A 25,061-nucleotide genomic window follows, 5' to 3' on the forward strand; every position below is an offset into this window, starting at 1 on the left:
GCCACCCGGCCAAAATGAGCGATCAAGGGAGAAGGGAGGTAACCAAGCACTCGATGGTCAATCTGAAAGAGCTCCAGCATTTCTCTGTGGAGAGAGGAGAACCTTACAGAAGAACAACCATCTATGCAGCACTCCACCAATCAGGCCTATATAGTAGAGTGGCCAGACGGAAGCCACTCCTCGGTAAAAGGCAAATGGCAGGCCGCCTGGAGTTTGCCAAAAAGGTACCTGAGGGACTCTCATCAGACCAGAGAGTTTTTGTTTCTCTTGGTCTGAAACAAAGATTGAACTCTTTGGCCTAAATGCCAAGCGTCACGTCTGGAAGAAACCAGGCACCGCTCACCACCTGGCCAATACCATCCCTACAGTGAAGCATGGTGGTGGCAGCATCATGCTGTGGGGATGTTTTTCAGTGGCAGGAATTGGGAGACTAGTCAGGATCAAAGGAAAGATGAATGCAGCAATGTACAGAGAAACCCTTGACGAAAACCTGTTTCAGAGCACTCTGGATCTTAGACTGGGGTGACAGTTCATCTTTCAACAGGACAACAACCCTATGCACACAGCCCACATAACAAAGTGGCTATGGGCCAACTCTGTGAATGTCCTGGAGTGGCCCAGAAGGAGCCCAGACTTGAACCAGATTGAACATCTCTGGAGAGATCTGAAAATGGCTGTGCACTGACGCTCCCCACCTCATGGAGCTTGAGAGGTACTGCAAAGAAGAATGGGAGAAATTTCCCAACAATAGTAGTGCCAAGCTTTTAGCATCATACTCAAAACAACTTGAGGCTGTAATTGGTGCTTCAACAAAGTATTGCCCAAAGGCTGTGAATATTCATGTACGTGTTTTTTTTTTCGTTTTTTCTATTTTTAATAAATTGCAAAGATTTCAAAACGAACTTCTTGCATGTTGTTATTATAGGGTATTGTTTGTAGAATGTTGAGGAACAAAAAATTAATTTAATCCATTTTGGAATAAGGCTGTAACATAACAAAATGTGGCAAAAGTTAAGTACTGTGAATACTTTCTGGATTAACTGTATATACAGTGAAGGAAATAAGTATTTGATCCCCTGCTGATTTTGAATGTTTGCCCACTCACAAAGAAATGATCAGTCTAAAAATCAAATGGTAGGTGTATTGTAACACTGAGAAACAGAATAGCAACAAAAAAAATTCAAAAGAAATGCATGTCTAACAAATTATGCACGGATTTGCATGTTCATTGGGGAAATAAGAATTGATTCCCTTCACAAAACATGTCTTAGTACTTGGTGCCAAATCCCTTGTTGGTAATCACAGAGGACAGACGTTTCCTGCAGTTCGCCACCAGGTTTACACACATCTCAGGAGGGATTTTGGCCCACTCCTCTTGGCAGATCCTCTCCAAGTCCTTAAGGTTTGGTGGCTGACGTTTGGCAACTCGAACTTTCAGCTCCCTCCGCAGATTTTCAATCAGATTAAGGTCTGGAGACTGGCTAGGCCACTTCAGGACCTTAATGTGCTTCTTCTTGAGCCACTCCTTTGTTGCCTTGGCAGTGTGTTTGGGTCATTGTCATGCTGGAACACCCATCCACAACCCATTTTCAATGCCCTAGCTGAGGGAACAAGATTCTCATCCAAGATTTGATAGTACATCGTCCCTTTGATGCGGTGCAGTTGCCCTGTCCCCTTAGCAGAAAAACACCCCCAAAGCAGAATGTTTCCACCACCATGTTTGACAGTTGGGATGGTGTTCTTTGGGTCATAGGCAGCATTCCTCCTCCTCCAAACACGGCGAGTTGAGTTGATGCCAAAGAGCTTGATTTTGGTCTCATCTGAACACACTTTCAACCAGTCCTCCTCTGCATCATTCAGATGTTCAGTGGCAAACTTCAGACAGGCCTGGACATGTGCCTTCTTGAGCAGAGGGACCTTGCGGGCACTGCAGGATTTCAATCCTTGTCGGCGTAGTGTGTTACCAATTGTTTTTTTGGTCACTGTGGTCCCAACTGCCTGGAGATCATTGACAAGATCCTCACGTGTAGTTCTGGGATGATTCCTCACTGTTCTCATGATCAATGACACTCCACGAGGTGAGATCTTGCATGGTGCATCAGACAGGGAGACTGACAGTTGTTTTGTGTTTCTTCCATTTGCAAATGATTGCACCAACTGTTGTCACCTTCTCACCAAGCTGCTTGGCGATAGTTGGTAGCCCAGTCCAGCCTTGTGTAGGTCTACAATCTTGTCCCTGACATCCTTGAACAGCTCTTTGGTCTTTGCCATGGTGAAGAGTTTGGAATCTGATTGTTTGATTGCTCCTGAGGACAGGTGTCTTTTATACAGATAACAAAATGAGATTAACAGCACTCCCTTTAAGAGACTGGTTCTAATCTCAGCTTCTTACCTGTATGCAAGACACCTGGTAGCCAGAAATCCTGCTGAATGATAGGGGATCAAATACTTATTTCCCGCATGCACATGCAAATCAGTGCATAATTTGTTAGACATGCATTTCTTTTGAATTTTTGTTGCTATTCTGTATCTTAGTGTTACAATACACCTACCATTCGATTTTTAGACTGATCATTTCTTTGTGAGTGGGCAAACATTTAAAATCAGCAGAGGATCAAATACTTCTTTCCTTCACTGTACACACACATACATATACAAGTGTGCAACAATCAAAATTTTAGCTTCTTGCCAAAGAAAACAAGCAAAACCGATTTTCCAGATGGAAAGAATAATACTAGAACTCACAGACCTGTAGGCAACACCACATTTACCAAAAAGATTTGCATTTTAATGCACTTCTAGTTGGTCTCTTTAAACTGACCTTCAGGCAATGGTTTAGCAGTTTCCCTGAAAGTGGTTGTAAAGGCTAAATTTTTTTCCTAACGCATTCTCTGCAATAAAGTAAAAACCTTTTATGTTTTGATGCCTACCCACCCACCCCGCTCTCTCTCTCTCTCCTCACTTGCAATCAATCCCAACCTCTGAGGAACAAGCAAGCCTGAGCAAATTGAGCTGGAAGTAGGAGTCGGTATCTGTCAAAATCAAGTACCCGCTCCCCCCTTCTCCAAAAAGTGCTAAATGTGGCAGAGGGGGAGGGGGGGCAGGGGAGGCAGACAAGCGGAGTTTCCACTTTTGGGTGGAACTCCACTTTAACCTAGGTCTATGTCAGTGTTGCTGCATAATCATGTACTTTTCAGTGCGTTTTGTAGATTGTTTTTTGAAGCACTGTCATGCTTCAAACGAACATTTGTAGAAGGCGACTGGTTGTTAAAAAGAAAACCTGCCAAAAAATATACAAAAAAAACCCCAAAACCACCACATGTGCATTTTCAGCACACGCCTACTGAAGTCTATGGACTCCAAAAAACACGCTATTATGCAAGTGCATTAAAAAAAAAAAAAAAAAAATCACACTGCACTGATGTGAAGTGCACCATAGACAATGTGAATTATATTGTCATTCATTGCATCACGGTGACAAACGTAGGAGAAGTTGCACTAGTGAGGACAATGGCTTATTTTGAACTAAATTGTAAGGTAAACCAAGATGCTTTCTAAAACAGAATTTTTAACGGGGGGGGGGGGGGAAAAAGGGGGGGGTATTATGAAGAACAAAAATACATACATACATGCATGCAAAGTGTTCTAGGCCAATATCCCAAACAGTTCATGACAAGAAGGACTGTTTAGAGACAAGTGTTACATTTGTAAGTAAAAGGCTCTAAATACCACATAGTAATGGTGTAAATGAGGTGTGTGTAGGGGGTAGGGATGCTCCACTCCACTATCCTCATTGGAATAAAACTACATATTCAATCAAGTGACACAAGCAGTCCATGCATATGACAACCAACTCAGATAATTTTATCCATGGTGACACCATGGCAACATGAGAAGCAGTCTATGGAGACTTGCTTTCATGACAAGGTTATAGCATTAGCAGAAACTCAATGTAATTGCACACTGGGCTTTGGAGAAAAAGCCAGGGAAAGATAAAAAGTCTTCTTTCGTGCATTATTTAAATAAAGTGTATATGTGTATATATATTTTAATTACATACACAACCATTCATAATTTGTAGTGCATATGAATATCAATGAAAATCAACTTTTTTTTAACATATCTGAATTAGATTACATTTTCATTCAAACCGTTCCTACAATATTAAGTGATCTATAAAAACAAAAGTTTGCCTTTCCAGTCCATTATGCAACAAAAATGTGTACTATGAAAAAGTACAGCCTCATTGGTATTGCCCTCTTCTGCTAGGTGTTCTGCATACCTGCCCACCAGCCTCTAACATCACCTGTGAATTTATGGACCACACACACCTCTATGCATGCAAAATTCTCCTGGTTGCAAGATGTTTGTAAGTTTCAAGCACAGAATGACCGCTTTAAATCTGTCTTCCCTCCCCCCCACCTTTACAAAATCAGGGCTTTGGCTAGGCCAGTCCATAACCCTCCATTTCTTCTTTTTGAGCCAGTCCTTTAAAGATTTACTAGAGTCCTTCAGATCATTACCTTGAAATAAGAGTTTCCTGCGTTGCCTGCAGAACCTGTGATGAAATCCAAGCCACTTGTAGATTTTTCATTATAGTGGGATGACCAACTTTAAATATTTTGGCAATCTTTATAAATCCCTTGCCAGACTCAGAAGCATCCACAGCCTTCTTTCTGAGGGTCATAGATATGTCTTCATATTGGCATGATGCCATCATAGACCTCAACAGAAAAAGAACTCGAGACTCTAGACATCTGAGGTTAAGTAACACAAAATTCACCTGCACAAAAGTTTTTAATAATTTGCTCCTAATCTGGAAACCCCAATTCCCAAGGTGGAGGTAAATGTGGATTGTGCTTGCGTTGTCCATACAAATCTCCTTTTACATTTATTTAAAATTATGAGATGAATATAGAATATCAACTTCATGAGTCATTTGCTTAAAGTGTTACCAAACCCACAACAGTAAAATCAGTCTATATATGCAGTAAAGCATGCTTGTTATACTCACTGTGGAACCTAAGGGGTTAATCCTCTGCATTGTGTAAAAAGGAGGTTTGATCCTTTCTTCGCTGTTCCTCCCCTTTTTCAAGCAACCACCACTTCTCTCAAGACTGAACCGTAGGCATGCACATGCTCAGTTTGGTGTATATTGCTAGAGAGGTTATTTTTTCCTTGGGAAACTGCATGTGATCAGCACAGGGCCAATCAGCACTGTCCAGACAGAGGTCAGGGGATTTCCATCCTCCTAGAGCAGAAAGAAAACTCCTCCGACAAGCTTTAGCTAGTGCTGACTGGACACTGACAAAAGAAGTTACAAGACTGCTCTAAGTGCTGATGAGAAAAGGTATTTAGCAGTTTTTATTTACTAAAATAGTTGCACTTCAATGTTCTGTGTACTGCGGGAGACCAGATATAGTGGATGCAGGGTCCGGGGTTTAGTAACACTTTAAGTGCATCACCTTTCTATTGGTACTTGCAATAAAGATCTAATGCTTGCCTGGTCAAATATGTTGAACAGGCACCATGGGGTAGAGAGCATATGTGTATGTGTAGTGTGTTCCCTGTTCAGGTCTTCAAACCTTTAGCTGTTTTTCCTGGGTTTTTCTTTACCTCACTGAAGATTCTGTGAGCTAAGATTGAAAGTAATCTTGGCTGGGCACCCACTTTGTGAAAAGCAGCCTAAGCCTGGCAAGGGATACAAAGCAATCTCACTCTTGATTGTATGTCTTCAGAGACCTACTTTTGGATCACATCAGCTGCTGCTTCTTATGAACAGCAATATTAAAATGTTGGAGTATCTTACACCCAGGTCACATAAAAGCAGATTTTGAAATTGTGCGACTTACAGTGAAGTTGCACGATTTCAAAGTTGGGTGAGTTGCCGATTTGAGGTGCGATTTGCAAGACATCTGACACAAATGCCTATGCAAATGGCACCAAAAGTAGTGCATGCACTATTGTAGAAATCTGTGCGGCTCCGACCAAGTCGGAACCGCACCAATATTATCGCTCTAATAGAGGACAATAGGGTGCAACTTGGCATAATCGCATGCCAAGCCGCACCCGATGTGACCCGGGGGGGGGGGGGGGGGTTATTGGGTTATCAAAGTAGCTCTAAACCACACCTACAAACTCATTTCCTTAATTGGACTCCAATTACATGAGTAAATAGAATTGTTTGTGTGTTATAAGCTTAAGCAAATTGGGGGAGATTTACTGAAACTGGTACAGCTGTGCACAGGACCCAACAAGTTTCTAATTTCAGCTTGTACATCCCCAAGCAATGAATAGGAAGTGTGAGCAACGAGACAAACCTTACTGTGCCAACAGGCCCAACAACAAGGTCAGGTCAGGAAAGCTGCGGTAAGAACCTAAACCTAGTGGCCAAAAGCTGCATCAGCATTAGATTGGAGCATCCACCTGGTAAAATTTTGAAAAATATACAGAAGACCCAGTGGCGACTTTATGTAACTGGGCTACAGAGGCTTGGTGCCAACATGCCCATGAAATGCCCACCAATCTCGTAGAATGAGAGTAAAAAAGCACAGGAGATTGTAAGCTCTGTCTGACTGGAGCAGTAGCCTTGAGCATACTCTAATGGCTCTGACTGGCAATATAGAGATTTCCTTTGGATGCCTAGGAGCAGGGCATCAGAATGAGAGGACAATGTCCTCATTGAGGTTGAGTGCAGATACCACTTTTGGAAAAAAGAATGGCCTTGGGCACAAGAAAACTGTCATTGTGAAGTATGAGGAAAGTCTTTAAAGGAAAGTGCAGCCAGTTCAGAAACAGATCTAGAAGACATGATAGTAACCAAAAAGACTGCTTTGCATGAGAGGAGGTCCTCTAAGTAGATATCAGCAATAGATTCAAAGGGTGGTTTCTTCAGGGAAGAGAAAAGCAAATTGAGATCCCAGGGGAAGCACATTATGACACAATGGGGGCTTAATATGGCATACACCACAAACATTTTTTTTGTTTTGTTTTTTACAAAAGGAAAGCAAAGCCAGAGATCTTTGAAAAAGAAAGAATAAGGCAAAGAACTGACCTTTAAAAGTACTTAAGGCCAATATCTGGTGAAGATCTTATTGTAGGGAAGGCTAGAATGTGAGGTACAGCGTAATCTCTAGGATTAAAGTGCCTGAGTTCACACCAGGGGGAAAAAAAAAGAAAAGAAAAAGCTTTCCAGGTGCGATAACATCTTTCTGGCAGAGGCTTTTCTTGTTTTTAAGCCAGGTAGAAATCACAGACTCAAAAATCCCTATATCTTAACACCTGGATTTCAAAAACTATGCCATTAAAGCCAGGGATATCATATCTGGTATGCTGGGGAGAGGCGAGGGATCATTTGATAGGAGTCCAGGAAAGTCTGTGTTCTTCTCGGCTAGCTTATTGCAATTAGAAGCACTGGTTTGTACTCTTGATCTATTTTCTTGAGCAGACTAGGTAGGATTTACAGGAAGGAGGATCGGAAGGCGTAAATTAACCTAAATGGAGACCAGGGTATTACCAAGGCATCTGAGGTTAGAGCTACAGGATCCCTAGCTCTGGCAACAGAGGTAGCGTGTTATTGAATCTGAAGGCTAGGGTGTCCACATCTGAAATCCCCCATTTTTGGCATATCACACTGAAGATATCTGGATGAAGGATCCATTCCCCTTGATGCATGCAATGATGGCAGAGATAATCCGCTTTCCAAGTGTCCACTGCTGGGATGTGGCCTGCTTGACAGTGAATTTCTGTCCAAGAGATGATATGGTTCGCTTCCTTCAAGGCAGCCAGGCTACTGGTGCCCCCTTAATGGTTGATGTAGGCAACCACCACAGCACAGTCTGGCTGCACCCTGAATGAATGTCCCTTCAGAAAGGATATCCAATGCTACAGGGTTGTCCTGACTGTTCCTGAGCTCCAAGATGTTAATGGGAAAGCTTTGCTTCCCTCAATGACAAGGTTTCTTGGACTGTTAAGGATTGGAATGCTTCTCCCCAGAGACTTGCACCTGTTGTGAGGACTTTCCAATGATAGGGAAGGAAATACTTCTCTCCACTGTTAGGGCTGGGGTGCTGGACCACCAACATAGGGATTTACTTACTTCGCTGGACAGGAGCATTGGCACATCACAAGAAGGGCCTGCTTGTTTAATGTCAAAAAAGATATTTCGGTCCGATAGCTCTTGCGCAACCTGGGAATTTCTCAAAAGTTGACCCCTTCTAAAACACTTTGCCACAGGGGTGAACCGATTCACCATTTCCTACTGTACCTTTACCCCCTCCCTCCTAGATTGTAAGCTCGTAAGAGTAGGGCCCTCTTACCCCTCGTACGCTGTCTGTCTTTGTTGTACTGTGCCATGTATTGTCCCCCCCCTATTGTACAGCGCTGAGCAAACCCTTTGGCGCTATATAAACTCGTAGTAATAATAATAATAGTCTCTCTACCAACTATTCCTCCCTTGTCCAACCAGATCCTGATTTTGTGCCCTCTTTTCTCTCGAAATGGGAGTCCGATTTGGGAAGATCCTTTACCTCGGCTCAAAAGGAAAAAAAAATCCTGTTTTTTGCTCAAGTCTTTGGCTACCAAAATTCAGGAGACAAATTATAAGATCTTGACACGATGGTACTGGGTGCCATCCACACTTCACAGCAGCACCCTGATGTTTGTTGACATTGTGGAGCAGGGAATGGCACTCTCTTTGATGTCTTCTGGCAGTGTCTGAGGCTTCGACCTTTCTGGCGAGGAGTGACAGATATTATCAAACATCTTACCTCTGTGGACCTGCGAGATGATCCGGCGGGCTGTCTGCTGCACCTCTCGGAGAGAGCCGTCAAAAAGTATAAGACATCCCTCACTATGCAGCTGCTAAATGCGGCTAAGGTGTGTATCCCTGTCTGCTGGAAAAGTGACCACCCTCTCCTTATGGTTTTGTAAGGTTAATGAGCTTAGGGACATGGAGGACCTTACGGCCACCCTATACAACAGGGAGGTGGTTTTTCAGGATACCTGGCGCCCGTGGCAATATTTCATGTTTACAGACGCATATCTGACTGAAACTGCTCGTCCATATATCTTTCCACCTGACTTGTTTATCCCAGGAGGGAAGGAGACCTACTAGCAGACCATACTGTACCCCCCCCCCCCTTTCTTTTTTTCTCCCTCATATCTGCCTCTCTTTTGTTCATTTTCTTTTCTCATCTAGATCTGTTCTATTTTCTCCTGTTTCTCTAATGGTAGTCAGGAGACTCCTCCCATAGGGTTTCTCTATTCACTGCTTCTCCTTCCCTCAGTCCCCATACCACTTTTCTGCTTCTGGCTGGGTTATCGTCTTGGAGATTTACCTCATCCTCTTACTCTACATGTACGTACTATAAGTGATATGTGCATTATCTGTCAATTGACATATCGGCCGCCTTGCTGAGTAGTAACCTATATGATCCTCAGATGTTATGCTGCTATGGCCGTAGTACAGTTTCAATCCTCTCTGTAAGTTGATAGTTTTGCAGAAAACTCACTGTATCTATGTAAAATGTCTTTGGTTGATTACTGTACGATGACGCTGTTTGTATTGTTTTTCTTATATATTGGTGAACCTTTTTTTTTGGTTCTCCCTGTCAAAAAGTTTTTCATAAATAAAGAATTACAAAAAAAGATATTTTGGTGGAGAGTTCTTGAATTGAAATTGGGCAAGTGGTACTTTTTCAAAAGGAGGCTACGATTAAGCCTTAAGCATGTGGCCAATCACCTCTACGGCTTTCAATGCACCTGCTGGGAGGAGACCATCTGGCCACCTAAAGTGCCAGAGGTTATATGAACCAGCTGATTCTCAGGGATTCAGAACACTGTATTAATCCCAACATGGAAATTAATAAAATTATAATTACACTCAAAAGAAAGACAAAAAAAAACAAAAAGAAGAAAAAAATGTAAAGTCACAAGCACAATATAAAGTCACCAATAAATCAAATAGTATATACCAGTGGTCGGCAAGCCGCGGCTCGCGAGCCACATGCGGCTCTTTACCTACTCTAATGCGGCTCTTCTGTGTGCCGGGCGCCTGCTCCCCTCCCTCCTCTCGGTCGGCCGCTCCCCTGCCTCCTCTTGGTTGGCAGCCCCAAAAGTCCGCGCGGACCTTTTAATCCGGCCCGCGGATGTGGCTGTCAGGATGTGTGTAGGCGGGGCAGCGTGCCGAACGTGAGGGGAGGGGAGCTAGGCTCCTCTCACAGTCCGCCCTGAAGACCCGAACGGCGCGGGAAGACAGCGAGAGGAACGCAAAAGGTAAGTGAATTGACACGGGGGACTTGGCTTACTAGAAGGGGGGGGGGGGGGATAGTACTGTGGGGGATGAAATACTATATGAGGAATGAATTACTTTATGAGGGATGAATTACTATATGGGGGGATGAAATACTATATGAGGGATGAAATACTATATGAGGGATGAAATACTATATGAGGGATGAAATACTATATGGGGGATGAATTACTATATGGGGGATGAATTACTATATGGGGGATGAATTACTATATGAGGGATGAAATACTATATGGGGGATGAATTACTATATGAGGGATGAAATACTATATGGGGGGATGAAATACTATATGAGGGATGAAATACTATATGAGGGATGAAATACTATATGAGGGATGAATTACTATATGAGGGATGAAATACTATATGAGGGATGAAATACTATATGAGGGATGAAATACTATATGGGGGGATGAAATACTATATGAGGGATGAATTACTATATGAGGGATGAAATACTATATGGGGGGATGAAATACTATATGGGGGGATGAAATACTATATGGGGGGATGAAATACTATATGAGGGATGAAATACTATATGAGGGATGAATTACTATATGATGGATGAAATACTATATGAGGGATGAAATACTATACGGGGGATGAAATACTATACGAGGGATGAAATACTATACGGGGGATGAATTGCTATGGGGGATGAATTACTATATGGGGGATGAATTACTATGGGGGATGAATTACTATGGGGGATGAATTACTATATGGGGGATGAATTACTATATGGGGGATGAATTACTATGGGGGATGAATTACTATATGGAGGATGAATTACTATATGGGGGATGAATTACTATGGGGGATGAATTACTATGGGGGATGAATTACGATGGGGGATGAATTACTATATGGGGGATGAATTACTATGGGGGATGAATTACTATATGGGGGATGAATTACTATGGGGGATGAATTACTATATGGGAGATGTATTTTCAGTTTTAAAAATGTGGCTCTCAAAATAAATTTCAATCATGGTTTTGGCGAGATTTGGCTCAGTTGAAAAAAAAGGTTGCCCACCACTGGTATATACAATAACCATGAACAGAAAATAAATATCAAAACTTCTAAATTTTAGAAGTTAAAATTATTAAATACTGTACAGTGAAAAAACTGTGCAATCCCATTAAAACACTGCACGGAATAAATAACAGCAATTAAAAAGTAGCAGAAAATGTGAGGCTACAAAAATGCAAATATTGCACCTCTAACTTTAAAGTGGTTCTAAACACTAAAAGGTTTTTTTAACCTTAAAGTGTTACTAAACCCACAACAGTAAAATCAGTCTGTATATGCAGTAAAGCATGCTTACTATACTTACTATGTGGAACCTAAGGGGTTAATCCTCTGCATTGTATAAAAGGCTGTTTTTGATCCTGTCTTCTCTGCCTCTCCTCTTGTCCAAATGACCACCTGATACAAACTGAATCCATAGCCCCATGCACATGCTCAGTTTGTTGTGTATTGCTAGAGGTTTTTGTTTTTTTGTTTTCTTGAGAGAGTGCATGTGATCAGCACAGTGCCAATCAGCACTGTCCAGACAGAGGTCAGGGGATTTTCATCCTCCTAGAGAAAACACCACCTACAAGCTTTAACCACTGTTTTGCTGAAGTCACAAGACTTCTCTAACTGCTGATGAGAAAAGGTATTTAACAGTTTATATTTACTAAAAGAATTGCATTTCCATGTTCTGTGTACTGTGGGAGACCACATATAGTGAATGCAGGATCCTGGGTTTAGTATCACTTTAATGCAAAAGAAAAAGAAAAATTCCTGCCACCCTCCTGTATCACGTGTAGGTTTCTCTCCCTCACATCCTGGCCTCACAGGTTTTGCTGACAGCAGCAGGAGCAATTGTCTCAATCAAATCCTGTGAGGAGGGAGCAGAGACAAAGCCCAACTTGGGAGCAAGCTTTCATTTCTGCCCCCATAGCAAGCGACTTGCCATGGGAGCAGACACAGAAAAGGCAGAGCCCAAAGCGCCAACAAGGGGGCGACAAAAGAGGTGAAAGGCCATTATGCACAATACAATTGCACAAAGCAGGCAAGTATAAACTTATTTTATTTAAAATTAAATAAAAATTAAAAAAAAAAAACAAACTCTTTTTAGGGTAAAACGTAGTGGTTGTAAATGTTAACACATAAATTAACCTAACATTGACTTAATATAAATGTGACAAAAATCTGGATCATGCGTCTAGATTAAAACCCTCATTGTATAATTTAATGGAACAGGCAGAAATGATTTCCTGTGGCGCTCTGTGGTTCCAATCAATCACTAAAGCCACTCCTTAGACTGACCAGCGTATTGGAGTGGTGGGAGGAGTTACCCAATAATTTAAATCTTTCAACAGCATCCTCTTCTCTGAGTTAACGACTCCAACCCAACATCCATCACCAGCCTTGCGGATCAGATTGAGTTTGATGGTGTCGGCCACCCAAAGCCTGCTTCCCCAGCATGTCACAGCAGACTTAAAAAACATTTTCATCATCACCATGTTAAGGGACATTGGCCCCCTCAAAAAATTAGCTTCCAGTAGACCGCTTCCTACTCCAGTTGCATTTGTTATCTATATGCACTCCAAGATATTTGTATTTCTCAACCACAACACCACCAAATCCACAGATGGAAACGAGTCACAGATGCCTTCCTCCTCCAAGCTCCTTTGTCTTCATCACATATAGATGAAAATGATTATCCTCACACCATGTTACAAAGTTCTCCACCACAGTTCTATATGCAGTCTCTTTACCATCACTGATACATCCCACTACTGGTACAGTCATCAGAAAACTTCTAACGATGGCATGACTCTGGTAGTTGAAGTCAGTGGTAAAGACAGTGCAGGGAAAGGGAGAGACAATGTTTCCCTGCGGGGGCCCCAGTATTGCTGGATCTGACATAGAGTTTTACAAAATGCACATACTGTGGTCTTCCAGTCAGGTACACAACTATCCAGGACAAAAGGAGACATCAACCTGCATTTGTGTTAGCTTCACTCCCAGGAAAGTCGGCTTGATGGCATCAAAAGAAATAGTCAAACATGATCCTCACAGTGCTTGCCGGTTTATCTAGGCGTGCATACATGCTGTTTACTGTGAAGAGCGTCCTCAACTCCCAATCTAAACTGGTAGGCCAACTATAGTGGGTCTGAGTATGTACTAACCTCGGGCCATAACCAATGTAAAATAAGTCTCTCCAAGGTCTTCATGATGTGGAAAGTCAAAGCCACCAGTCTGTAATCCTTGGAGCCGCAAGGCAAAGGAGCAAGGTAAGAAGTCTGGGATGGGTCAGAGTTGGGACTTTCGACATTAACACATTAGTCTGAGCTCAACAAATCCATTCACCACATAGTGGCCACAAGCAGGCCCAACATAACTGTTTTGTTGATTTCTAGGCAACTCTGTACAACCAGGACATACCATAGTTGCACATAGCTCAAAATGCATATTAGAAATAATTTGTTCCATCGCTCTGCAATTAAAAGTTATGGACTTTGCTACAGATTAAACAAACCCTCAGATTTGGACAGTGAGGAGCCTTCCATATGAGCACACTTTGACCCCCTGATAGTTCTGTAGCTAACCAGTATAACACTAGGTTCACATTGATGCGGCTCTGTGAGCTGCATTTTGCACAGTCATCGCAGCCCATTCATTTGAAGTGGCTACCGTGCCTCCTGAAAGTACGGTAACAGGTGCGGACCCACAGCAGGAACCACCCACACAGATGTGAACCTAGCCCAACGCTGCCCATCCTTATCTGCAGACAAGCATCCAGGATCTGGGGGTTGGGGGATTTATAATATATGGCTGCAATTGGATAAATGTGAACAAAAATAGACTAACAAATGTAAAAAAAAAAAAAAAAAAGGATTCTCCCATGAATATTTTGCGCAATCACCAGGACTCCTCTTTCTTCCTGCCAGGCCACTGCTTGACAGCTGTCCACGTGGACTGGCAAGTTTACAGTGCCGGTGTATCTTTTCTGCCGTCCCCACAAAATTCTTCCCCTTATCCTCTTCCTGGCCATAACTTGATGGCCGTTAGTGGTCTGAGGTTTTACAAAAACTGAGTTTTTCTATCCACCTGCACTAAATGCTTTCTCCCCCAGCACAAGCAGCAGCTTCAGCTGCTGTCTTAGTCTCAGCAGTACTGTCCTGTTTACATATGTTGACACGTCTAGTAGGCACCACCTACCTCACAGTGTGAGCAGGAAACAGCGGGCTGAGAGGCGATACCTTGAGAAGGTGAAGTTCCTAGAACACCTAGCTGTCTTTTTTTATGCCCTTAAAAGCACCTTTTAGTTGCAGGTCGAAAATACTAAATCTTAATGTGATGGCTGTACCTCTAAACAGGCTTTAAGTAATGTTGAACCCTGCTGAAGCATAGCAAAAGCTTAATTCTAAAAACAAGCACTTCCATTAAACCTTTATGCGGCTCTCCCAGACTCAAGCTGCAGAGTCCTCTAAGGCCACCAAGAAAGGTGCTCAAAGTTGCTTTTGAAGACTGCCAAAAACATTAGAATGCAGTCAAATGCAGGAATTGTTCTTCTCTACAACAAAGTTCAGCCAAGCTGTAATCTGCAAAACTAGACGGCTCAGCAGGCTCTCTACTTCAGAACAAAGCACAGGTAATGTTCTAACACAGATTACCTACTTTAAAAAGCGAAGGGTTAAAATTATACAAGTTCCTTTACAGTGTCTTTTTAAAGCAAGGGTTAGAAAATAAATAACTTTAATTAAAAAGAACCCTTCAGACTAATAGTATGGCAGCCACTACTGCCAGCTTGTTTTTGAAGGTGCACGTTCCAGAGCTGTAATTACTTCCTTAGCTTAGCACTTAGCATATTAAATTGGCTCAAGCAAGTGCATACTATGCAACAGGAAAACTAACATACATATGCTTCTGTAAGTTCAGCGATTCACTAAATAGACAAGGTAGGACTGTGGTGACAGCACAGCAGTGGCAACTTCCATCCTTCTGTCCTGTAGGTGTGCATCAGGCTTAAAGTGTTACTAAACCCACAACAGTAAAATCAGTCTGTATATGCAGTAAAGCATGCTTATTATACTCACTGTGGAACATAAGGGATTAATCCTCTGCATTGTGTAAAAAGGCTGTTTGGTCCTGTTTCCTATTCCCCTCCTCTTGTTCAAATGTCCACCTGATAAGACAGACTGAACCTGTAGCCACATGCACATTCTCAGTTTGGTGTGTATTGCTAGAGAGTTTTTTTTTTCTTGAGAGAGTGCATGTAACCAGCACAGGGCCAATCGGCACTGTCCAGACAGAGGTCAGGGGTTGTGCATCCTGCTAGAGCAGAAAAAACTCCTCCTACAAGCTGTAACCAGTGCTCTGCTGCACACTGACAGAAGTCACAAGACTGCTCTAACTGCTGAGAAAAGGTATTTAGCAGTTTTGGAACCTAAGGGGTTAATCTTTTGCATTGTGTAAAAAAGCCATTTGATCCTGTTTCTATGCCCCTCCTCTTGTTCAAATGTCCACGTCTTATTTACTGATAAGACAGACTGAACCAGTAGCCACATGCCCAGTTTAGTGTGTATTGCTAGAGGTTTTTTGGGGTTTTTTTTTCTTGGGAGAATGCATGTGATCAGCACAGGGCCAACCAGCACTGTCCAGACAGAGGGTCAGGGATTTTACATCCTCCTAGAGCAGAGAGAAAACTCCTCCTACAAGCCTTAACGAGTGCGCTGCTGAAGTTAAGACTGTTCTAACTGCTGATGAGAAAAGGTATTTAAAATGAGGCAAAAAAATTGGCAAGAGAAATCAATTTGCCTTGGCAACATATACGGCAAGACCTATTACACTGAGCAGAAAACATGGCACAGTGCATGATACATGCCATGTCACACACACATCACAACATACAGCAGATGCATAACATTCCAGTGAAGTGTAATTCAAAAGAAATATTCAATTTTGCAATCATACCTCATATAACCATCTGTAATACAAGTCAGTAACTGGAATGATTTATATCTCAAACCAAGGAAAAACAAAAAGCTTCCTTTCATTAGGTTGCCCCTGCACTGCAGCGGTTAAAATGCTACTTTAAGTCTAGGGGATGGGAAAAGCACTTACCTACCCAATACTCTGCTGCTACGACAGTCGGCGCTCCCCTACACTACAACGGACTGTGCCTCACCATCTTCACATCCAATGCAGAGCTATGGACTTTGCATTGGTCTTCATGATATCAAAGTACCTATGACCACTAGGGAATAGGTAAGAAGAGGCTGCCGGAGCCAGTCTGGCAGCTCACAGTCTGTGGGAGCAGAAAATCAGGTAAGTAAAAGGTCTTTTCTTGTTGCCCTAGACCTAAATAAACATTTAAAACTTGAAGTGCAGGCACAACCCCACTGCAAGGGAGCATTTTAATTTTTCCTGGCATTCAAGCTTTAATATTATAAACCCATCAGCGTGATCATTATTCAAGCTAAAATACAGGCATTTTGAGAAGAACTTCTATGCGTGAAGAGCTGCAAAACTACTTTAAGTTCCCTGCTCAACAAAAACAGTTAACACATTTATACATGGGGCATTTTGAGTAGACTAAAAGCCAGTTCACATTAATGCGGTGCAAATCTGATGTGGTTTCAAAGTGCGGTACCACAGTGTGATTTCTGCTGGGACAGGCGTGAACTGAATGCGATTTCTGAGGGGACTGGGCATAGTAGGCGATTAAATTTGCACCACACCTGCACTAAACTCTCGCAGGGCCCTTTTTTTGGACCAGATCAAATTTGCACCGCATATATGTGAACAGCCTGCATTGGAAATAATGCTTTAGTAGATTACATGCGAATCTATGCTTTTCGGATCACATCTGATCCACATAGAATTTGAAATCAATGTGAACTGGCAGTTACAATTTTCTTGATATAGATGTGTTAGAAATACATTATCCAAATCAATTAGCCCAGTCTTCTATCTCTTTGGAACTTCAGAAGAGCAATTTCATGTGTTCACAACTCCACCCACAAGCTGTAGCAATTAGCAAGGGGGTCTCACTCATCCATTTTTTCTATTTATGTTATATTATGGAGAACGCAATACAGACATAATCTGTGGCAGACAACATCAGAGCTGAAGACTCCAGCAAAGTGGAGTTCCAAGAGACAAAACAGGTCAGCATCTATTTCCCACACGGAGATGCTCGCTCAGAGATGATAAAATCATGTAAATGCCGGTGCTCTTACGGATAAAAAGGTACAGTTTTTAAATACAGTTACTGGATATTGTTAGGTATGAGTAATGCATTTACACAGCCATAAAATTACTGAAAGGCCTACTCAATTTTTCCAAGGCAATGATGGGATTATTAATATATGTTGTTTACACATGGGCAGCAAAGGGTCTTCTTAGCAACATTTGCTATCATTGAGCTCTTTTTGGCTGCACCAGAACAATATAAAAACAAAACCACTGTCCTTGCCCCCATCAATAAATAAATGTAACTGAAACTGGCACAAAGTTACAATGTGTTCAAAGGCCTTTCATTCAGAGAAATCTGCTGGTCCAATTACAATAGAGTATTATTTTCTCCTTTAAATGACCTATCTGGAATGCTTGGAGAGCATTAAAAATGTATTACAACTACCTTTCCCTTTTCTATATTAATATTAAGGCGCACTTCTCTAATGTCAGCTTTTAAAGGGTCTTTGTTTATATGTTAATACAAGCCATATCCCAACATACAATTGGTACAAATTGTACAGAGTGAAATTATTCCAAATATCTAAAGATTAAACCCTTTCACATTCACCCCCTTCTTCCTTTTTCCCCCAGAGAGGAAAAAAAATGCAAGCATAAACACACACACACACACCTTTATTTAAATATTGATTATATGGTGGATGTGTGCTGGTAGAAGTGACTTAAATATTTATATGGATAATTCCGCAATTCTCTGCGCATCAGGAATTAGACAGCAGGAACTTAACGCGGTAAACAAATATACTATTGCCTTGCACAATGCTACCAACTTATCTTGACTGGGAACTGGAGGTGGTGTTAAGGCAGCTTACAGAAAAGCAAAGCAAGGCCCTCAGCAATGATGCGCACTCATTAGCGAACAGTTGATACTGGAACCTGTAAGCTGCAATAGTGGAAAGTTGTGTAACCCTCCTAGATATGCAAGAAAATACAACTATACAATTCACAAAAGTGTCAAAACAGAAGTACAATTATTATGGTGGGAAGACAGGTTTAATATTTATGTCAATGGTGTACCTGGTGCCACTGACTAAGCGATAAATTTAAAAATATGTATTCTTAATAAATCCTGCATTAAACTATATAAACAGCAAAGTCATTAGGACTCTACCTACTGTGCCTGTGAAAGTTACTTATTGGAAGTGTTACAGTGGGCAGCAAAAGAATAGTGCCTGAGTGTTCAAGGTTAGGTCGCTATAGAACAATCCTACAAAGCTGTACACTTACATAAACAATATTCTTTGAGAATGGTGATGATAGACAGCGCTGAGCACCAACAGTGTATTTAGTTTCATTACATAATACATATGAGGTTGACGTTTTCTCATAGATGTTTGGAAATAAATTTACACTGCTATTTTAGAACATTTTGCTAATCTTAAAATGTAAGCAAAACAGAAATTTAATAAAATTACAATTAATGACAATTTAGCCATTACATCCTCTACCTAAAACCCAGTCCTCGTTTATGATCAATGCTAACTTGACATCAGATCTGACCTAATACTATGAAATGCATAATTCTAAATAGCTGAACATGAACAAGCAATACTTCTTACAAAATTATAAAGGACATAACAAAATGAGCCATAGATAGTATTAATACCACATATTATCAAGGTGCCTAAACACAAAACAATGCAACTGTAAAGTATTGAAGCACACTGATTTTTGGCACCCAGTGAACCCATGACTTTTAATTATTTTAAACTTTTACAAGCAAAATAATAGCTATAAGCTTTTAATCAATGCTAAACATTAAACCATTTTCATTTTTAAAAAGGATGATCGCTTGTTGGACAAAAACCAAGAGAGCATTGCAAGGCATTATGTTATATTACATTCTGCTGAGTAGATTGGAACACAATGCATTTATAAAATCAACAATTAGATCAAATCCTAACCCAAATGCTGAACAAACAGGTGCATGCTCAGCAGACAAAACAAAGCCCACACAAAACGCATTCCAATATTAATATTTGATTTTCCCTAGTAGGTTCAGATGATTTCAGCCCAAACCAGCATATTTAAAGAAAAACTACATTTCCCAAACATTCCATATTTAAACAAATCATTCCAACAAGTGGCAAGTTACCTGGGCGGAGCTGGCAGCTACTGAGATGCAGTCAATAAAGCTGTGTCTGCGAGTAAAAAAAGCCACTATTTGCTGCCATCGAGAAGGTTCTGGCTCAGCTCTAAGCTCTTCTGTAGAGCCCTTCTTTGCCCATGGCTTCAGTTTTGGGCCTACAGAGCTATGACTGGAGCTAGTATTGCCACCTCGATTGGAGCGGGAGTACAAGAGTGTGTTGTTTCCGAAAATGTAATTCATCTCTGCAGCTCTGCAGGTGGTTGCCAGGCAGTCTTACTCTTCTACCAGCTGCCGAGTGGTGAAGGATCAGCAAGAACTGCAGATAGAATTACAGCAGCATCACATCCAAATCAGAAAGCAAAAATCCTGGTCCCTTGCTGTGCTCATTGTTTCCCGTTGGAGTGTAGTCATGCAGAACACTATACCTGTTACATGTCTAAAAGGTATTGCTCATTGCTGCAGTAAACAAAAAAAGGAAAGAAACGGCAATTCACACTGCATCTGCTTCCCATGATTTCTTGCCTCTGAGGTCTGCAGGGATCAAAAGCTGCTCTTCTTTTGTTAGCTGATAACTAGGCAGACTGAAGCCAGGAAGTGAGGTCGATTAGCAGGTAGGATGCTAGAAGCATTTGACTGCAAAGACCCACTGGGGCTGCCTGATTTAATGTACTGGGTGGGGAAAGGCTAAATTACCAAGTTTCAATCACCGCCTGTAGTAAAATCGAATGACATTTCTCACTGTTGACATAAATTATACATAGAAATAGAAGAAAAACAGTGAAAGTATATACTCTAATTGATCTTCTTCATAGACAATTAGTTAAGTGTTTTCAATTAAATAGCAACTACAATACTGTGATGCTTCTTGAAATAATATTCCCGGAAAGGTTGCATTAGCATTGTCTTTTTTAGAATTAGATAAATAAGAACCTAATGGGAGGTGCTATTTGAAGACTCTTTAACAGATAAAATATTACAATAGTGAGGTAAAAACAAAAAATCTATAGGCAGCTGCATCATTATTTTAATATTGTCCTTACTAGTACAAAAAAATCCACAGACTGTTCCCATTTAAAAATGTTATAATATATAGAATCAATTTGTATTGGGCAACATCAAAATCCACCACACTAGAATAGGTATTCATATTAAATCAGTAAGCCTGAATGCAATTATTATTACTATAGGCACTTGTATAGTGTAGTCAATTTATGCAACTCTTTACAGATTTAATTATATCAGTCCCAGCCTTCAAGGAGCATAATCTAAAATGTACACGTATGTAAGCATGCAAACACACAGGAAAATGTACTTGTGTCACAAATCACAAAGCAGGTTTGTAGAATTCTCTTGGGTTCTAGACAGATAGCTCCACCCAAAAAAGAAAGTGTTAAAGTACCAGACAGGTATTAAAGACCCCTGTTTAATCCAGATATTTAACAAAACCTTGTAGCTAGTTCATTCATTTCAAATACAATTTACAAAAAAATATGTACATTTAATGTATTTTATGTGTACTACTTACCTGTGCAGACATCCAAGTGGTGTCTGCAGCCACAATACACTCAGCAACTGCATAAAGGGCTATGTGGGGAAGTAAGCGCCAGAGGAGCTGGGCCAGCACAATAAGTAAAGCAGGCCATACACAGATTGAAATTCCGCTGGTCCAGCAGACTCAGACCAAATTTCAATCCGTGTGTGCACTTCTTCACTCGACAGATGTGTTGGGAATTTTCAACTGATCAGAGGCTGCAGCCATTGGTGCCTCTGGCAGAAAACAATGTTCCCAAGAGAAGGGGAATTTCCACCATCCACCTCATTTGTGTGGATGAAGGAACCAGCCATCTGGCTGAATGAAAAATAAACTGATCATGTCCAGTCTAATGAAACACTCCCACAAGAGGAATGGGCTATGATGCACAAGGAGGGAGGGGGCTGTGCTAAAAAAAATATTTTATGCTTCCTGAAGTAAATCAAGCAAGTCCAAAAAGGTACATTGCAAGTAAATCTATAGAAGGAAAAATACTTCAAGTGAGCATTTAAAAGATTTGATTTTTCTGTACTTTTACCTGTAATTTTATAAAGGTGGCGACAGGGTCTTTAAAGATCCCGTTCACATCCCCCTAGGGTACTAGGCTCTAGTACCCTGAACTGCGATGCATCACACTACTGTATTAACCTACTGTACAACTAAAAATGCATTGCAACAGAGAAAACAACACACAAGTGTGTGGGGAGCCTAAAGAAAACCTGCACTCAAGACTGCGGATCACACTGATGACCACATTTTGCAAATCTGATTTTGGCTTTAATACTTTGTCTTAGACAACACAGGACCACTGACCCAACCCCCAGCACCACTACAGTCTGCCACCCCTAGGCTACATAGCAAGAAGACACTGAACCCCCCTGCTACAACCATAAACACCCCTTACCACTTAACTCGTGGTAAATACGCCACTGGGCATAGTATCGCCTGACAAACCTACAATTGCTGTACTACCATGCCACAATCACGAGCATTACATATCGCCTCCTCACCACCTGTCAAACATGCTCAGATCCCTTTTCAGAAGAACAGCAGCGCCTGCCACATTTGTTCAAGAGCCCCAAGTTGCATTTGAGCATCAGTTTTACCACCTTAATCCCTACCCCTTTTCCCGTGAGGAAGCCGGACGAAACTAGTAGGGCGGGGCTTCTTTTGGATGTGACGTCTGGACGCTCCTTGTAGACGGTCGGCTGTGATATCGCGGTGAGCGAGACTCGTCCCTGCTTTCTTGAGGCTGTCATTGCTGGTGTCGGCTAGACACCCTGTTTGTGAGTGCATTTCTGACGTTTTAATAAAACATTTGGGTTTTAAACGTACTGCACCATGATTTCCTTTGATTCCCCGAACATGATCTATGGTATGGAGACGTGATGACTACCTGCTGTTAAGGCTATTCCATACTGTGCTGACTGGCTGCTTGCAGTATATTGCTCCCAGTTTGGATTACTTCAGCTGATCATCGCTCCCAGAGCAAACGCCATCTTTGCTGACTTATAATCTGGTCAGCATGGAGCTCTGGTGAGTGTACCCATTTCATTCGGTGGTGGATTTTTTTTGCACGGTGTTTGATTTATACAAGATTTCAAAACTGTTTAATTACTTTGTTATGGTGGATGGACTTTTATAAAAAAAAATGTTTCTATCACGAACATCATTATTTTAAACTAATAATTTTTGTATTTACTTATATTTAGCGCACTCTTTGATTTATTCACATCAGTCCAACTAAAGCAGAGATGCTGAAAATGTGGTCCAGTCACCTGGCCACGATCGACGGTTGATCGCGATTGACAGATTGCCGACTCCAGGTTTAAAGGGTGGTTTCTGCAGGGCAGAGGGAACCAAAATGAGGTCCAAAAAGGAAGCACAGGTGGCTGTAAGGGGGAGGGGGACTAATCTGAGAAATACCTATTATAAAAGGTTTTGACAAGGGAGAGCAAAACCATCAGTTTTTGAAAGAATGAATAGTAGTCCCAGGGACAGCAGGTTTGGCCTGTTGCTAAGAAGCCCGGGGTCATCAACTAGTAGTTTGAGCATGTCTGTGTACCAGGCTCCACTGGGTCAATTTGGTGCAATGAGAAATACTGGTTTCTTCTCTCAAATCTCCATTTTGTGGATCAGATAAGGTAGAATACACAACGGAAGAAAGGCATAGATCAGCCTGAACTGAGACCAGATGATTGTCAAGGGATCCAGTGCCTGTGCTAGAGGATGTTAGGACCTGGCTACAAAGTTGGTTGTTGTTGAATCTGAAGTGAAGGATATCAACATCCGGGGATCCTCCATTTTTGACACATCAGGATGAAGGTCCCATTCCCCTTTATACAAGTGATGGCAGCTGAGGTAGTCTGCGCTTTCCCTTTGTTGACTCCTGAGGTGTGGATTGCAGGAATGTCTGGACAGTTAGTTTATGACCAAGAGATAACCTGGCTTGCTTCATTCAAGGCAGCATAACTCCTAGTGGTTACTGTAGACCATAGCCTTAGCATTGTCTGATTGATGATTGCCCCGAATGCCAAGATGTGGAAAGGGAGCTTGTTTACACTGATGACCATGTTTCATGGACTAAGAACTGGAACGGTTCTCCCCAGCCTGAAACTTTGGCATCCTCTGTTATCACTTTCTAGTGATAAGGAAAGAAGGATGGACTTCTCAAGGTTGGTTTAGAGATCCACCAAGTTACAATGTTCCCTGCTTGGATGGACAAGTGCACGTGTAAGTCAAGAGAAGGTGTGCTTATTGTAGGTCAGAATGTTGAGCTGGAGCAGCCTCGAATGAAATTGAGCACATAGTACAAGCTCAAAAAAGGAGGCTACCATGAGGCCTAAAACCCCCATGGAGAATATCACAAAGACTGGGAGTACTCCTGCATCCAAATCACTTGTGTGGATGCATGAATCTCCCCCCCCCCCAGTCCACTGGCTGAATGGGGGGGACAAAAACACACACGACAGTGTGTTCGCAGCTTAATACTGCCTCTGTATCCTCTTCGTTCTCTTCCATGTCCGCCTTTTCAAGGCTGGGCTTATGAATATCATGCTATGACTTCGGTAGAGAATGGAGACTAAGCCTGGTGTTTTGGAGCCCTGGACCGTGATGGCTGTATTAAAGCTGTTGTCTGAGGATTTACCTGAAACTATGCTTTTAGTGACCGAGTATTAAAGGTTTGCAAAATCAAGTGGATACATTCCAAACAAGTCCCAGTTTTGTTTTTTGGTTTAACAGCGACAGTCAAAGATACAGGGTAACCTAATCTTACCTGTTCACAAAGCTGGTCCGAAAAATGGCCCAGGACCTGTATAGCACCTTGAGCAGACTACAACCATTACACTAAACGCCAAGGTGAGCACCTGTGCATGGTAATGCTTTATGCAGCCAATGTCACAAACTGCATCTTCTATGAGCAGTTATATGCAGTAGTTACAAGTCCATGAAAAGTAATTTTGCAGCCTCTGCACACTGTACAGCTCCAATGCATAAGCCCTTAAAGCAGTATTAAACCCTCAGCATTTTTTTAAACACATGGAGAACAATAAAACATTCTCTAGTAAGCCATTTGTCAAAGTCTTACCCCAGCACTTGTAGTTTAGAACTTTCAATGCTGCTAGCTCCTGCACTCTCAGTGTTGCTTCTTTGAACTTCCAGTCTTCACAGGAAAGTGTTAACAGTGGACAGTGCAGCCTTGAGTCAGTCTGTCAGCGTAGAGAAGGGCAAGGGCATGCCTTTACATCCTAGTCTATGGGGCTATGTGTTTCTATAGATACACAATACAGGGAGCCAAAAATCTAGGTCACTGCATGCAAGGGTGGTTCCCTTAAAGCTCCCTGAAGCTAGAAATTTGGGACAGAAGT

At 41.7% G+C, this 25,061-nt stretch overlaps 1 protein-coding gene across 24 annotated transcripts in view; it reads right to left on the reverse strand.

Moving 5' to 3' along the window:
* Nucleotides 1–25,061, reverse strand: part of DLG1 (discs large MAGUK scaffold protein 1) — a 321,932-nt gene that overhangs the window by 180,978 nt on the left and 115,893 nt on the right. For 4 of the 24 annotated variants that reach the window (XM_089675629.1, XM_089675628.1, XM_089675633.1 and 1 more), the window contains exon 1: nucleotides 19,668–20,259. The exons of 19 other annotated variants lie outside the window; for them this stretch is intronic. In XM_089675629.1, the coding sequence (XP_089531755.1) occupies nucleotides 19,668–19,901 (234 nt within the window). In that variant the 5' untranslated portion in view covers nucleotides 19,902–20,259. Of the gene's footprint in view, nucleotides 1–19,667; nucleotides 20,260–25,061 lie in introns of those variants that run through there. One more of the 24 variants, XM_089675630.1, reaches the window with a different exon arrangement.

Source organism: Staurois parvus, unplaced genomic scaffold (assembly GCF_062004578.1).
Source record: "Staurois parvus isolate SC_StPar_1 unplaced genomic scaffold, SC_StPar_1.0 ptg000155l, whole genome shotgun sequence".
Taxonomy (NCBI): Eukaryota; Metazoa; Chordata; class Amphibia; order Anura; family Ranidae; genus Staurois; species Staurois parvus.